General features: G+C 49.3%; 1 protein-coding gene across 3 annotated transcripts in view; it reads left to right on the top strand.

Moving 5' to 3' along the window:
* Positions 1 to 17,565, top strand: part of UBR2 (ubiquitin protein ligase E3 component n-recognin 2) — a 1,393,714-nt gene that overhangs the window by 1,000,419 nt on the left and 375,730 nt on the right. For all 3 annotated transcript variants that reach the window (XM_085612829.1, XM_085612828.1, XM_085612830.1), the window contains 2 exons: positions 7,666 to 7,763; positions 7,868 to 7,943. In XM_085612829.1, coding sequence (XP_085468955.1) covers positions 7,666 to 7,763; positions 7,868 to 7,943 — 174 coding nt within the window. The remainder of the gene's footprint in view (positions 1 to 7,665; positions 7,764 to 7,867; positions 7,944 to 17,565) is intronic.

Genomic DNA, 17,565 nt, shown 5'->3' with positions numbered 1-17,565 from the left:
GGGGCGTTGTTTTCTGTGATGGTTGGGGTGGAGTTGCTGAGTGATGAGGTTAGCTGGTCGTCGGTGATTCTGGTCCAGTTTCTTTTTGGGAGCAGGTGTCTGTGGATGGTGGGTGTTCTGAAGGTGAAGTGGACGCATCAATGGTTAGTCCATGGAATTTCGGTAGTGTGACTGAAGGTGATGGAGTTACCTGTTGTGAAGAGGGCCGCATCCACAGTAGCCATCTTTGAACGGCATTTGTTAAAACATTACAAATGCATTCGAAGATGGCCACCATGGAACTAAATGCATTTGTAGTGGCTGTCTTTGAATGTGAGCCTGCAGCGCGACGTTGTGACACCGCAGAGCAAGACCAAGGTGCTTTGCCACCCTCTCACGTGGACAGGGTCAAGCAAGCGGCAGGAGCAAGCAAGTGGTGGACTTCCACACCCCCAAGCACAGAAGCGGGAGAGGTAGACCAGTTTGAGGTGACTGCCCTCCGAGTGCGGCGTGGGGAGAAGAGGGATCGCGAGCAGGCGCATGGCCTGCCTGAAACAAACCAACCCGAGGCCTCCCTCCCTGCACGTTTGTTGCGAGACTCTGTGTTTAAAGGGGACTTCCACATTTGCAAAAAAAGAAAAGGGGTTGAAAAGGAAATAAGGAACAGGAATAAGGAAGTGCAGCACAATAACTAGTGGTCCTGCTGCTATTAAATCACAGACCAAGCAAGTCTCACTAAAGAAGGGGCTGGGGACAGCCCAATCAGAGGGTGATGCGACCCAGCCTCTCCTAGCACAAAGAACAGGTTTTGGTGCATAAGGTGAGCGGCAGCAGCCTGCAGATCCCAGCAGCAGGGGCAAAAGCACCTCAAGGAGCTACGCAAAGGACTGGGGACAGTCTGATCAGAGGGCGACGCGATCCAGACTCTTCACTGCAAGCGGCATTGCGAGCCACCTAGCACTACCAAATAGCATGGAGAGCCAGAGCGCCAGCGAGCTACCAGGAAAGCTGGGAGAGCTCTTCCGACAGATCAGGGCTGCATCCGAGGTGCACAGGAAAAGCTGGCTGCAGGACACCGGCGAGGTGCCGAGCAATCAGCAGACGGTAAGACCAAGATATGCCAACGGCTGGCCTGCAGCCAGGAAATGACAGAGACCTTCTGAGAAAGCACAAAAGAAGACGGTCACAAAGGAAGGGCGCAAGAGGGCGGATCCACCGCCTGCAGCCATCCCGGCGACGGCGGGCGCCAACGGTGGAGACAACAACACAGCGACAAGTGGTGATCATAGTGGCGCAATTGTGCCGGAGAGTTTAAAATCTATTGCCCCTTTGTTGTTCAGCAGCTTAAACACACAGGGTCAGGTCACAACAAACACACAGCCACAGGGGGGTATCAGTGATCCAATAGCACCTTGTGGATCCAGGGCGCTCATGGCACGAGCGCTTGCAGGGGCAGCAGGACGGGCGCGCTAGCGATATCAGCAGATCCGGGCCGTTAAGCAGCCACGTTGCTCAGGGCCTAGGTGGGGGACAGGTGTCCCCCATAGCAGCATGGTACAGCGCAAGCATGGCAGGCAACCCAACACGAGTGGGCCAAACCCCAGAGGCATATGCAAAGCCCTCGCCCGGGCAGCCATCAATGATCACTACAGCCACCGGGTTGGCAAGCCTCATCCTTTACCAGTAAAAGAAAAGATATGGAGGAAAGAATTTATTGACATTTTTCGTTTGTTAGGGATACAGTTGGATGGGTTGGACCTGACCACATACGATAAAAAAAGAGGAGGATAGGAGGGAAATGCGAAAGGGGAGGAAAAAAGGAATTTCGACAACTGGTTGGATGCATTCAGAATTATGGCATGCATTATTGTAGAAAAATTCCCTCACTGTCCAGCGACCTCTGGCTGTATGAGGGATAATGTTGGACAGGTTGGACCTGACCACATTCGATAATAAAAAAGAGGAGGATAGGAGGGAAATGTGAAGGGGGAGGAAAAAAGGATTTCGACAGCTGGTTGGATGCATTCAGAATTATGGCATGCATTACTGTAGAAAAATTCCCTCACTGTCCAGCGGACCTCTGGCTGTATGAGGCTAACATACACGGGGCACATATGCAATTCCCAGTGGATGCATGGGTGGAATAAGATAAGAGATTTAGATTTAGATTTAGATTAGCGGTCATTTGTCGAAGTATGAATCCAACGAGTGCACACGGGGAGCCTCTTGCAAGTTCCTGCACATATGCTCAGCCTGCGGGAGGGACAACCAGCTTCAGGTTGCAGGTGAGGCAAACAGCGGGGGGAGAAGAAAGAGACGAAGAAGAAGCACTAGCAAGGACCCACGGGGGGTGGGGGGCTTGGCTGACTGAAAAGAACAGTTTCCAGCTAGCCAAGTCCCCCATCAACACATACCAGCTCAGGAGACTAGCCAACAGATACCACAACAAAAAGGACGCAGCCCTGTTAGTGAAAGGTTTTGAGGAGGGATTTGTGATTCCGTTCAAGGGCCCCTTGCCCAAAGGCAGTGTAAAAACTTGAAATCAGCCTTGGGACACCCAGAGGTGGTTCTCCAAAAAATAGAAAAGGAGAAGAAACCCGTAAGATTGAGGGTCCCCTGCCTTCCTCCCTGCCAAATGATTGGTGATCTCCCCCGTGGGTGTGGTACCTAAGAAGAAGTCAGGTCAGTTCAGGCTTATTTACCATCTATCCTTTCCCTAGGGCACATTGGTCAACAACGGGATCAGTCCATAGGCATGCACAGTGGGTTATGCGGCGGTGGACAATGCTGTAGACTTATTAATGGCAAAAGGTCGGGGAGCCCTCATGGCAAAAGCGGACATTGAGTTAGCATTCCGCCTTCTCCCGGTGCACCCGGCCAGCTTCCATTTGCTAGGTTTTCAATGGGAAGGGCAACCTACTTTGAGAAGGTAATGCCTATGGGTTGCTCCGTGTCCTGTGCGTACTTTGAATAATTTTCCTCAAAGGGGGCAAGTTATACTACCTCAATGGCTTCCTGTTTGTAGGGCAGGCCAAGTCAGAGGAGTGTGGGGACACTCCGGCTGCATTCTAGGACCTGGCGGAGGACTTGGGGAGTACCTCTAGCAGCGTAAAAAACGGTGGGCCCCACAACCAAACTCACTTTCTTGGGGCATGAACTAGATTCAGTAGTAGGAACATTCAGACTGCCTGAAGACAAGGTGAGGGAATTCAGGGAGGAGATAAGGTCTATTTGCGGCAGTGAAAAGGCAACCTTCCGCGAGCTCCAAAGGGTGATTGGTAAGCTCACCTTCGCCTCCAGAGTAATCCCCGCTGGCAGGGTTTTTGCCAGGTGCCTAACACAGCTGATAGCCAGACTCGGGGAGAAACACCACCACATCAGGCTGGGGCCAAACGGGATCTGGTAATGTGGGACACTTTCCTGGTAGAATTTAACGGTCTGCCAATATAGAGAGAAGGCTAAGTGACGGCCAGACAGGTAGCCTTGTTCACAGTAGCAGCAGGCAGCCTAGGGTTTGGGGCTGTCGTGGGAGATAAGTGATGTGCAGGGCAGTGGCCAAGACACTGGCATGAGCTAGGTGTGACCAGTAACATCACATTCCTGGAGCGGTTTCCCATTATTGTGGTGCTGGCTGTCTAGAAACTGAAACTGAGAAACATGAAGCTAACACTTTGGGCAGACAAGGGGTGGTGCAGGCGATTAACAAAGGCACTGCCAGGTGCACTGACACACTGAGATTAATGCATCACTTGGTTAAATTGCAGCTGGAGGGGAACATAGAGCTGAAAACACGCCACATACCAGGAGTGGAAAACACAGTCGCAGACGCACTCTCATGAGCACCGATGGGCAGAGAACGTCAAAAACAGATCAGGCAGACAGAGGGGAACTGGTGCAGCTGGATTGCATCAACGACCCCAGGTACTGTGCAGTATGCTGGCTCTTGGCCTACATGGCGATATGCCCCACAGGGGAGGGCCGCCTGTTCAAGCATAGAGATGGGAACCTCCTAAGTAAATTGCAGCTCACAGCAGTCATGCGCCAGGCCCTGGGCAGGGATGGGCTCCCGAAGGCCGCCTTCGGATCACATTCATTTAGGATTGGGGCGGCAACAACTGCAGCTCAGCTGGGGATGTCGGAGGCATGGATCAAGGCTGTGGGCAGGTGGTGGTCTAACGCCTACAGGAAATACGTGATGCCCCAGTTATTTTTAAAAAATAAATAAAAATAAAGAGAAGAAACAACAACAGAATAAAGGGGGGGGGGGTACAGTACTGCCCACGGAGCAAGGTGACACCTGACAATGTGATAGTTGCCTCATCAGGGAGACGCTCTCGTCTGGTATGGGTGGGAGTTCACTCATATGTCTCCCGAATACACACCTGGTGGCTGCGCGGAGGTCACAAGCAGAAGGGCAGGCCAGTCGACGTGTGCGTCCGGTGGTGGGGCCACCCAGGGATAAGATGGAACCAGCTTTCATCAACGCTAGAGGGATTGCAGGCAGCAACCGCGTGGCACCCTGACATCATGATAATCCATCTGGGGGGGAAGGACCTCGCACAGTTAGGGAGGAAAGATCTCCGCCGTGCCATTCAGTCGGACCTGACCGAGACGGCCAGGTGTTTTGGTAACACCACCATCATATGGTCCGAATTGATCACCAGGCTTGTTTGATGAGGAGCATAGTCATTATGCATAAGACTGAGTCCACCTGTGAGAGGAAGGGATGCAAGTGTTTTTGGCCAACCTATGGGTAGCAATGGCATTGGCCGGCTGCACATAATTTTTTTTTTTTAAAGTGCGTCGGGGGAGCCACCGGGAGATGTAAGCCTCCCTTACAGCGTGACAGATAAGAAGGGGTACAGTTGTTGGTTATGGAGGCACACCGGCAGGGCGGTGTGTAGGAGGAGGGATCACTCACTCAGGGATGCCTTATGGCGGGGTGAGTAGGCTGGAAGACGGTGGTAGCAAACATAGATGGCACTCGCAGCCCAGACCCGCAAGATGGCAGGGCACAAAAGGGACTAAAAAGGTAGCGAGTTGGGCCCCCCACCCCCCCCCACACACACACACAATCAGCATGAAAACCAACTGAACACTTTCAGTTTATGGTCATTAAGCTTTATTGCTCAATTACCTAATACTTTACACTTTAAATGGTTCGATTGGGTTCCCTCACATAAAGCTGATGTCTTGATTTAATGCAAAAACAAAAAAGTAAACAGTGTAACCAATTACTGTGAGTATTTGAGATATACAATATGTACATCGTTAGTTTTATTTGTCCGATATGTGCAGTCATGTCAGCTTAAGGATTTTTGTGTCTGTTCAAGATATAATTTGGAGCCACCTGTTTGGAACAGCTTTCAGTTTATACCTCAATGTATATTGAATTATCATTAAACTTTCATGAACATGGGTATGCTAAAACACACAAAAGCTCAGGCTGCCCAGTGTTCCCAAAACAAACACTGATAAAACCATTACTTTTAACCCTTGTAAATAGGTTTTTTTTATTCTTCCAACAACAGTTTTCTCTCTCTAACCGGACTGTGTTTTTTGCTGGAGTGCAGAAATTTGAAGGATGATTTGGTGTATCTTTAGTGGACTTGTTCATCATATTTAGATAAGACATATGATCATAGCATTTGAAACTCTAGCTTTAGTTGCCAGATTTTTGCATAATCACAGTAGCCCCACTTCAAAAATGCCACTGATACTGTAGTAATTGACATTCAAGCGCTGCTCTGATGATTTTTACCACTCCATCAGATGAAACCTGATAACATTTTCCGTAATTCTGAGGGGTGACCTCCTGCTTTGCTGAATAAGAGAAATTGGAGTAGGTGGAAACAGGGGAAGGAAAGGGAGATGAAGAGAATGGCATATTGAAGAAGTGAAATATTGGGAGAGAGGAGAGGGAGAGGGAGAGGGAGAGGGGGAAGGTACAAAATCGGCATATCAAAATACAGTTAAATAAGAAAGGACTAGCTCAATAAGTGATTTCTAGGGCAGAATTAGAACATTTATAATGATTTAATACAGAAATTCAAAAGACACAATACAGAAATAGTAAAGAGGAAATGCACCAGATTTCTGTTAAATGCATGAAATCATTGCCATTAATGTTCTCAATAATTTGGCAATACCGATTAATAGGCCAAATCAAGACTAGACTTAGTCTCAAATATGCAGTAAAATCAGTAAGAAATCAGAGTGCAACCCTAGTAGCATAGTAAAGATCTCTGGCTCACCCCAAATTTGAGGGTTTATATAGGAAATCTCCCCTTTGAACAGTATGAAAAGTGCAGAATCATTGTGGGTTGAGCAAAGAAATACATTTTCCAACAAATCAGAATACAGAATTTAAAAAATCGTCGTACACCCTTACCATCTAAACACTAATCGACTACATGAGTATTGATTCTGAGGGGCTGAAATTACATCATCCGGAGGTGGCAGAACAAACTAGTCACATAAACAACGGTGAACCATCGTGAATGAATGTAATACTGAGTACAAGCGAAAGATCTTAAAACTGTTACATTTGTGAACCTTCTTCTAAAACAATATAATTAAAAAATAAGCAAACATGACTTGCTTGACTAAGTGCAGCAGAAATAAACCGTGAATGCGATATTTATTTTAGTCAAGATGGTTTTGAGGCCTAGGTAGCATAATTCAGGAAAATGCACTTTAACAGGTCATAACAAAATAGTTTTAATATCAATGTCATTGTGCTTGTATGGATTTGACTGTAGATTGCTTGCTGACACTATCAATAATACACATTCTTGATTAATACATAAAAGCTCCCTCATAAGGTACTGAGAGAATGGTGAGGTAGCTAGAAAGAAAGATACAGAGTGGTTGACAGATTTTGCAGTGAGGAAGATGGGCTAAACATTATAAGAGGGTATAGAAAGGCAGGTCTGTTTAAGAGAGTAGTGAGTCAGAAGGAAATATTGGTAAAGAATAAACAGAGATGGTTTGTAATGAGAGAAGATGTGAAGCACAGAGAGAGGTAACAAAAGGAGATGATATTTATACATAGGTTAAGAGAGGGAGGAGATGGTGATTTGTGAGATAGAGACAGCGGGGTAAATAAAGAGATTTATAAAAAGAAAAGAAAGGTAGAGAGGGAAAGTTGAAAAAAAGACGATAAGAGAGACGACACAGAAAGGCGCTTTTAAATTGAATTGCCACCAACTGGTTGGGAGCATGATTATGGTTGGGCAGGACTGGCAGGGACACTAGGCTTGTGGGAATCAAGCCCAGCTGTCATAAAAAAAATGCTTTCATGCACAATATTATTTTGCAGTTGGATTCTGACCGCTCAAATCACTTTACTGGGTGCCACCTTAAAAGGTAGAGCCCTGCGCATTCTGCAACGCCATAGAAAAAACTTGTTGACTATAAATTAAGCAATATTGAGCTGCTCGCAAATTTCAAAAGGGAGATTGCTGTCTTTGGTTGTCGTTCTGTGACAAAATAATGAGTGCATTATAATGGCAATGTCAGTTTGCTTAATAATCCACTGCATACTTCGTTATAGTGATCATCGTCGTGCTTGGGGGATAACACCACACACAGCTTGACAAATGGACTTTGCTGTGGCACAAATAATGTTCTTTGGTGATGATCTGGGTGGTTCATTTATGGTAACACTTTCAATTTTTTTCATAGATTAGACTTTTCTATACAGCCAAATCTTGGCGAATGGGTTGAATCAGTATCACAGCAGATCAAGGCCTTGCGTCTGTTTCAAGAGAAAAAAACATCCAGTGAGTAGTAATTTCTAGTTAGACCACATATTAGTTGTTTCCAATTCTTTCCATGGGTAACTAACTGTTTTTCTATGCTGCCTTCTGACATTTTATTTGTGCAGATGATTCGTCTAATACACCCGCAGATATGAAGGAAGTAGAGCTACCAGAAGGATTCAGACCTGATTTCAAACCAAAGTATGTATTTCTTTCTCTATATGCATGTATGTCTGATTATATTTGACATAAGCCTTGTGGCATGCGACCTATATTAAGATTTGTCTTCGGCTGGTCTGTTTGGTTAAATGTATCAGTAATACCCTATTCCCTGTATAGTTTTATCAGTGTTCCTCTGATATTCCATGGACCATTAAAGTCTGTACTCTTTCTGTATGAAGGTGTGCATTAGAATTGTTAAATATTAATTTCGAAGTACATAGTGCTGTTGTGGCGTTTGTTGGTTTCTTTGTGAACAAATTAAGTAATAATCCCTTAAAGAAACTGAGTTTGCCGCAGGTCAGAGGGTCTGATATTTAAATGTAGTTTTACCATGAAAAGCGGAGGACTTAGTAATTTTATTAGAGAATGTTTTATTTATCTGAAAGAGACAATTAGTTATAGATTCCTTACCTTAGAATTACCCCCAGACGTCAGACTGGATCTGGAAAGTTTTTTCGTCAACAGTACCCCTGCGTGACGAAAGGTAGCGTCGGTCAGCTCCGCGTTCATTGTCGTGGTCGCTGGGATGACGTCGCGGTGGCTACTTAGACTTCGCCCTCGTGCACTGACGTCAGCTCTTTCTTTTTCCGTGCCAGCCAGCAGAATCTGAAGTCTTTGCGGGAGCGGTCCCGAAACCTTCTCGAGGCCCAGCAGTCGGCTCCACGCCATTCGATGTCCCAGTCGCATGGAAGGTCAAGGGACCGGTCGTGGAGCCACCACCACCAGTCTTCATCAAAGTCTTCACACTCCTCAGGTAAGTGGAAGCACAAGAAGAAGTCGAAGAAGCATCTTCGCTGTTCGACTTCTCCCCGTCGGTCGGCTGACACAACGAGGGATGCGGGTGGTGCCCATCCCGCGGCTCCGCGTACGGAGCCCGAAGGGTTGACTCAGAGTTTCCCTCCCTTACCGGGACCCGGAGTAACTCCTACCCAGCTTTGCACCTCTTACGAAGCGATGCATGCCTTCTTTGGACAGCCCAACTCTGCCGGCTCGCTTTTGGGCCCCGTGGACTTGGCTGGGTGCCCCGGGCCTTTGACGCTGGCGGCTCTGGCCCCGGCGCTGCAGGGTCCCCTTAGATCCAAGCCTGGATCCGGATCAGTGCCGGTCGACCTGATTACACCTCCCCTGGCGCCAATTCCACCAGCACCACGTCCACAGCCGACGCCGGATGTGTCCCCAGCCGGTGCTGACCCTGGCCTCTACCCCGATGAAGACACGGAGCCGGACCAGCGTCGACCGATGCCGGATCGGGCGCCGACGGTTACTTTTGTGCCCCTTTTCTACCCTGGTTCTTTTCTGACGGATTGGCAACTAGAGGAGGGTGAGGAGGACTGGGAGGGGTCTGGAGACCCTTTGACTGACCAGTTGGGTTACGAACCGGACTGGAGAGAGGAACTGGGGGAAGCCAGTGGTCTGGAAACCTCACCAGACCGTGGCATGTTGTCTCCTCCTACCGTGGCTACGGAGGATGGATCGTCTTATTCAGTGGTGTTGCGTAGGGCGGCCGAGGCTTTCAACTTCGAGCTACCTGCGGTGGCAGTCTGGACTAACCTCCTGACAGAGGTGCTTCAACCGGCAGCGAACTCTTCAGAGACCCTGCTGCCGTTTAATGAAGCCCTAGCCCTTAGAGACCAGTTGGTAATAATGCACTTTAGAAATCCCAATTCACATTAACAATAACCGACATGCTTTTGGCCACCTGGTCCAGGTCCAACACAGGGGCTCCTGTGGATAGGATGATTGCCCAACGCCACCACCCAGCCCCGGGCGGCCCCACTTTTCTCTCCCAACACACCACCCCTGAGAGCTTGGAGGTCCAAGCTTCCACATCCAAAGGTGCATTCCCTAAGGCACCACCTGATAGGGAATCCAAAAAGCTGGATCATCTTGGAAAGAAGATGTTTACTTCTTTCAGCTTGGGACTGCAGTCGGAAAACACTGCATGTTTGATGGGCCGTTATACCCACTCTATGTGGGATACGGTGGCGCAGGTGCTGCCCCAGTGCCCAGAGGAGACCCGGGCCGTACTCTCTCATGCAGTTGCCGAGGGGAGAGACGCAGCGAAGTTTACCATACGCTGTGGACTGGACACCGCCGACTCCCTGGGTAGGACGATTTCAACGTCGGTAGCACTTCGAAGCTACGCCTGGCTGAGATCGACTGGCTTTTCTAGGGATGTCCAAGCTACCCTTATGGACATGCCCTTTGACTGCCGTCGCCTTTTCAGCGACAAGGCAGATAGCGCACTAGAGCGCTTCAAGGAATCACAAGCCACGGCCAATTCCTTGGGCCTCTCCATCACTCGCCCTGCGCAGTCTGCTTCTCGCCCCTTTCGTGGCTACGGAAGGGGTGCCCCACCACGTTCTACCCAGGGCCACAGGCCGGCACAAGCTGTTCAGCCCCTGCATGGCCGGGGACGTGGGAACCACCGTTGTGGGTCTGGGGGCCAACGAGCGGGCCAGTCCACCACCGCCCCTTTCTGCAGCAGCCTCCAAACCCTCCTAGTTCGACCTTCCAGGGCCACCAATTGCCAGTGGGCGGCAGGATCCGCCATTACCTCCCCCACTGGCGCACCATCACGTCGGACAGGTGGGTTTTGCAGATAGTCCGAAGGGGCTACTCTCTCCCCTCCCCTTAAAGACTCCCCCCCCCCCCCCCCCCCCCCCCCCCAGCCATGCCACCTCAGTACCATTGCATGTTGGAGGACCATCTGGCCCTTCTCCAACAGGAAGTTCTGGCTCTCTTGGCCAAGGAAGCCATTGAACAAGTTCCTGCCCCAGAAGTTGGTCGAGGTTGGTACTCCCACTACTTTCTGGTGCCCAAGAAGGACAAAGGCCTGCGTCCTATCTTGGATCTCAGAAACGTCAACCGCTTCCTCCGGAAGAAGTTCAAAATGTTGAAGCTAGCTCAGGTCCTGTCTGCCCTCGACCCTGGAGGCTGGATGATAGCGTTGGACTTGCAGTACGCCTATTTTCACATCCCCGTCCTGCCGACCCACAGGCGTTACCTATGGTTCACAGTAGGCCACGAGCATTTTTAGTTTACCGTGCTCTCCTTCGGTCTCACCAGCGCCCCTCGGGTGTTCACGTAAGTGCTGCCGGTGGTCGCAGCTTATCTGCGCAGATCAGGGATTCCAGTCTTCCCCTATCTCGACGACTGGCTATTGAAGGCAGGCTCGCCCCAGGCTGTCGTCTCCCACCTCTAGACTACGGCCGACCTCATGCATTTGCTGGGGTTCGCCATCAACGTGCCGAAGTCGCACCTGACTCCCTCTCAGAAGCTCCTTTTCATCGCAGCGGTTCTGGACACGACGCAGTTTCGGGTCTACCCTCCGGAACAGCGAGTCCGGGATATTCGGCTATGAGTCTGATCTTTCAGCCTCTATCTCGGGTTTCGGTCAGGATGACCCTCAGGCTACTGGGCCTGATGGCCTCCTGCATCCTGCTGATGGACCATGCCAGATGGCATATGCGGGCTTTGCAGTGGGACCTGAAGTTCCAGTAGGCACAACATCAGGAGAACCTGTCCGATTCCATCCAGATCTCGGAGGGCACTGCACACCAATTGCAGTGGTGGCTAACGAACCAGGATTGGGTCGACGGCAGATCCCTCTTCCTTCCCCAACCAGAGTTCACAGTGGTGACCGATGCATCACTTCTGGAATGGGGCGGCCACTTGGGGGGGTGCGGGGGGCGGAGATCAGAGGCCTTTGGTCTCCGGCGGAGTCCGGGCTCCACATCAAACTTCTGGTTCTTCGGGCGATTCGTCTTGCACTTAAAGCATTCCTTCCCTCTGTCTGGGGAAGGGTAGTGCAGGTGTTCAGGGACAACACTACCGCCATGTGGTACTGCAACAAACAGGGCGGGGTGGGGTCGCGGACCCTCTCGCAAGAGGCTCCATGGCTGGGACATCAGGGCATATCCCTGATGGTTCAACACCTGGCAGGTTCACCGAATGCCAGGGCAGACGAACTCAGCCGCAGGTGCAAGATGGATCACGAATAGCGTCTTCAATTGGAGTTGGTGCAAGGTTGCTTTCAGCAGTGGGGAGAGGCTTGGTTAGATTTATTCCCCACCGAAGAGAAAGTGCAGTATCAGCAATTCTGTGCTTTTCGTCTGGAGTGGAGTTGCGTTCATCTTTCCGCCTTTCCGACTTCTGCCCAGAGTGCTAAAGAAGATCAAGCGCGACTGGGCCCAAGTCATTCTTGTGGCTCCGGATTAGGCACGAAGAGTCTGGTTTCCCGAGCTGCTACACATGGCCATCAATCCTCCGGTCAGACTGCCTCTTCGGGAGGATCTTCTGTCGCAGCAGCGGGGAACGATCCTCCACCCGAACCTGTCCAGTTTCCACCTCCTTGCGTGGAGATTGAGCGGCGGAAATTGACGGCTTTTGACCTGCCTCCCGAAGCCTGTGATGTTATCATGGCAGCCAGACGTCCCTCCACTAAGACGGTATACGCCTGTAGATGGAACAAATTTGTGGCATGGTGCGCAGCAAAGGCTGTGGATCCCCTTTCTGACCCTCTATCTGAGGTTCTCTTGTTCCTTCTTTCCTCAGCCCAGCACGGCTCTGGACACTCTCAAGGGCTACCTCTCGGCCATTTCAGCCTTTCTTAGTCTTTCTGATCAGCCTACTCTTTTCAAGTCCCCTGTTGTAAATTGCTTCCTTAAGGGCATTACTCATCTTTTTTCTCCTGATCCCTTCGTAAAGCCCCAGTGGGACTTGAACTTGGTTCTTACGTATCTTATGTGTGCTCCCTTTGAGCCGCTACATAACTGTCCTCTCAGGCTTCTGACTTTAAAAACTGCCTTTCTGGTGGCCATCACCTCTGTGCGCAGGGAGAGTGAGCTCCAAGCTCTTTCTTCTAAACCTCCTTTTCTGGCTGTTCATCCGGACAAGGTTGTCCTTCAAACTCGTCCTTCCTTCCTGGAAGTGGTTACTTCTTTCCACAATTACAATTACAATTACAATTACAATTTGTTGGCTACATGGGCGCCATAAAAGGTCAGGCCGTGCACAAACAGACCATTTCTAGATGGGTTGTTTTGTGCATCAAAGCTTGCTATTCCTTGGCAAAGAAGGAGGCTCTAGTGGGGTTACGCGTCCATTCCACCAGGGCGACAGAAGCTACCACTGCTTTGGGACTTGGAGTCCCCCTTAATGACATCTGTGAGGCAGCTACGTGGGCATCGCTGCACACATTCACGAAACACTACTGCCTGGACACCCAAGTCTGGAGAGACGGCTTCTTTGGCCGTTCTGTTTTCCAGGACTTTCTGTTGTGCGACTTGGTTCGCAGACCCACCTCCGGGGGTTGGTATTGCTGGGGTATCTATTCTAAGGTAAGGAATCTATAACTAAATGTGTCTTTCAGATGAACAAGTTACTTACCTTCGGAAACGATATATTTGTAAGAGACATAGATTAGTTATAGATTCCTTACCGCCCCACCCATCCTCCCCGTTCTGCGAACTGATTTTTAGGGTTAAGGACTTCCTTTCAGGTCCATAGTTTTGTGCACAAGTGGTCAGTGTCTTGCATGGCTCTGCTCTTCTGGCGTGGAAAGTCGTGTGCAAAACTGACGTTAGCGCGCAAGGGTGGCGTCGAAGTAGCTACTTCGATGTCATCCCGGTGACCACGACGCCGACGCTGAACGCGGAGCCGACTGACGCGACCTTTCGACGCGCAGGGGTACTGCTGACGAATAAACATTCCGGATCCAGTCTGACGCCTGGGGGTAATTCTAAGGTAAGGAATCTATAACTAATCAATGTCTCTTACAGCTATATCGTTACCGAAGGTAAGTAACTTGTTCTTTAGTTCTAATCTCAAGAGGCCAGTGCGTGTTCCTCTGAAGATGTAGCATGGAGGCTAACCTGACATAAGTTAAAAAAAAATATCACTTGGCCACATTTATGTGAGTAATTGATTGTTTTGGTTATGCTGCTGTCATTGAAGCCTTAAACGTTATATGGTTAAGATATAGGAATTGAACAAGCATTAGCCAAGCTAGTTGGTTAGATTGTGATTTATTCTTGTCTCTTTCCCTGCTAACAGATGCAAGCAACATTTGTGCATGCCCTTATTTGTAGGGTAGTTTATGACTTCCAGATCGACTGACTTTACTAAAGCTCATTAATATAGACTTGGTGCATGAGATACTCCGTGCGAAGAGGGCTGAGTAAGGCGAAATTGTGGCAGGAACAAGATTTACAGTAAGAACTAGAGAGTAACTTGGTAGGTGGAAAGAAGGTGATGCTTTTGACAAGAGGTTTGGATAACCTGGTCCCCAGTTGACAATGTATTGTTTGTAATGATGCACACGGAGCTGCACTTGACACAACTCCTCTTCTCTCAGAGGATTCCAAAACTCCAGTCGGACTCCTGCAGAGAAAGGCGCAAAGTAGACAGTGATAGTTATGTCCACTGCATAGGCCCAGACACCAAAGCTTGTACATGCTTCTTATGCTGATGCTCATGCATTGCATGTGTGTTGGCGTATGAAGGAGAGCACATACCAGGTTCACAGAAATGCAGTCATTGACATTTTCCTGAACGGACACTTCACTCCCATTGTAAGGAAGTATGCACCAATCCCACATGAATGGAACGGCTGTCCTTGTTTAAACAAGCAGGCTGCTTTGTCACTTCACCCGAGTGACTCATGAGAACAAATGAATATTGATAGAGTCCTGCATGCCACTGCTTTGGTGTTGATGGAGAGCTGGTTAAAGAAAGGTAGCACACCACTTGCCCCCTCAAATCTGTGAATGCATTTTTTGTAAACTGGATCCTTATGTTTTGTACCACCAGTCACATGTTGTATTATCTACAGTGATGAGAATACCCTTTAGCGCACCGTCACTGTTGGCAAGGTAAGGCTCAAATTTAGCCACAATATTGAATCTTTTTTTTTTCATTCTTTATTTGTATCTACAATTTACACAATACCCCTCCATTGTTTTATTTAACTTTTTACTGTATTCTCATGGTCAGTTTTTTTCTGGATGACAGCTATTAAATCGCTGCTTGGTATTTAAATTGTGATTTATAGTCCACAAAAGTTTATGACGGCTTTAATGCATTTTGGACCTATGGATCCTTCATCTGGGGATATTTCCCCTAGAACTTTAATCACTGTAAATTAGAACAAAAAGTACACATTTATATATTAATCAAGAGGCAAATCAGGAAGCATGAAAATTGTTCTTGTAGGAGTCTGGCTCAGTATATGGTGTACACCTATTGGTGATACACCCTGCATTGAGTCCATGCAACCCTTAGTAATAATGTAAGATGTCCCTGTTAACCAAAGCTTCAAGGGGTAGCTGTGGAGGGCAACCAAGGCTTATCCAGGAGGGTGTAAAGTGGGCACATTTACTATAGAAGGCAGTCAGTGAGAGTCACACAGAAAAGAATCACACCAGTGTTAGCAAAATATCCCAGTCACTAAACTACTTTGGTATGCTCCTACCCTGAGATTTACATACAGAACAAATACATCAGCAAAACAGACAGGGAATCACATAAAAGCACATGGGCCCCTATGCGGGGGTGGGGGCAAGCTATATACTAAGTTAGTGGAATGCGAAAGGGGTACCTAAGCAAGACTACACCCGAGTATCTGTAGACGAAGGGGAGCACAGAACCACCGAAGATAATTAACTAGGAGTCCCTAGGCATCCAGGTGCAGAGACGATAACCCAGGCCAGTGTCCAGGAAGCGTTGGTTAGGATTTTTAGGATTCAGGACCCTTCCCAGAGGACTCAGAGGAAACCCATTTGAACCAGGGAGTTTCGAGAGCACCCCCACCTGTAGATACCCAAAGAAGCAGGATACCTACACCAGGGAGCCCGGTGCACAGGTGTGAATTGGTGTTGCAACCGCCCGTTGAAATCAATGGGGATCTTTGGATGTCAAATGCTACCGTGACCCGTGGACCAGGTCAGAGGAACCCAGGCATGGATTCGGACGAGGAGAGATGAGACATAGTCCTAGCCACCCTGAGTCGTCCAGGAGATGTAGGAGCACAATGCCTACCTTTCTCTGGGATACTTTATGTTAGGATGGAGGTTTTGGGGTTGCATGATTTAGGAACACAGGAGCCATCCACTAGCTGTCCCATGACGGTTAACGATTTGCAGGAGGGTCAGTGGTCAGCAGTACTACTAATAAGCCTTGGCAAATGCAGCCGATGCGCTGCAGGAAGAGTTGCAGAAAGGAGGACCAGCAAGTTCCAGGGAACCCGCCCACCACAGGTAAGCTAGGGCCGGCCCTCAGCATGCAGGAGAGCCAGCAAGAATTGATGGAAGGCTCTGAAGGGCCCCTTTGGCATCCGGCACAGGGAGTCGCATGGAAGCCTAAGCAGCACAACCAAGACGGAGGCCCATGTCACAACAGATGCAGTGAGGATATTGCTTTGGAAGCTGAGTGATGCTTGAGACTTGGGCTTCTTGGACCTCGAATATCTTCAGACTGGATAGTCAACAAGCGTTGGCAACGGCAGACAGATGCAATGCACTGTTCAAGCAGCTCCACAAGGTATTGCAGTCTTCCAAACTGCACAGGAGACAGGTCAGGTCAGGCCTTGGGAGAACTACTAAACCACCACCTGTGTTGTACAGTCTTGAATAGTCTGTGGGACTGCAGGATCCACAGACTTGTCGTTGAGGTTGTGGTGCATGCGACTGCAGAGGAGTGGCTCCTTCACTCCAAGGGAAATTCCTTCCAGCTGTCCTTAATGCACTCAGAGTCCTTGTGACTCTGGAGGATGCACGGCCATGGATGTTGGAGGAGGATTGCAAAGCACAGAGAGAATTTGCAGTAGGAGCCTTCCTACCAGAAGCAGTCTGGTCTTGAGTCCGGCCCAACCCAACAGTAGAGTCAAGTGTCCAGCAGCAGAAGAGTCTTTGGAAGAGTCTTCCAGATGAATCTAGCAGAGTAATCTTGGTCCAGATGAATCTAGGATGCCACCCTCAGGGGTCTCTTAAGTAACCCAGGAAGGGGGTTGGACAGCTTCTGTGGTAACCCACCTATATTGGGGTGGGGGTGCAGATAGGCTAATGGTGGACTGACCAGTTAGATGCTCCCAGGGGCCTCTGCTTATCTTTCTTTCAAGATGTTAGAATCAAGCAGCCACCTGGTAGAGCTCTGGGCACCTCCCTGGGGGATGTGCTGGACATGGGCGGTGACCACTCCCCTGTCCTTTGAGTGGTTTAGTGCCAGAGCAGAAACCAAGGGTTCCTTCACTGAAGTAAACCAGTTTATGCAAGGAGGGCACCAAATGTGCCCTTCAAAACAGTCTGGTGGTGCTCAGAGGCACCCCCACCCTAGCCCAGAGACTCCTAATTCTGAACAAGATCCTACAGGAAATCCTTTGTTCTGCCTTGCCCTGCCCAAGTTAGGCTTACCAGCAGGAGGGGAGAACGGTGTCTGGGGTCGGCGGCAACACTGGCTTGTATGCAGACCCTGCAAGGCTGCACAGGTAGCAGGTAGACATGGGGGGGAGGGGGGGTGTGTTCCCTCTAAGGAGCAACCCAGTACATGGTATCATACAACTAACACTGAAATCGGTGTAGTTTCATGATTCCAACTTGTTTGA

This window comes from Triturus cristatus, chromosome 6 (genome assembly GCF_964204655.1).
Source record: "Triturus cristatus chromosome 6, aTriCri1.1, whole genome shotgun sequence".
Classification (NCBI taxonomy): Eukaryota; Metazoa; Chordata; class Amphibia; order Caudata; family Salamandridae; genus Triturus; species Triturus cristatus.
Note: the sequence above shows the minus strand (reverse complement) of the source record. Positions and strands in the feature narration are given on the sequence as shown.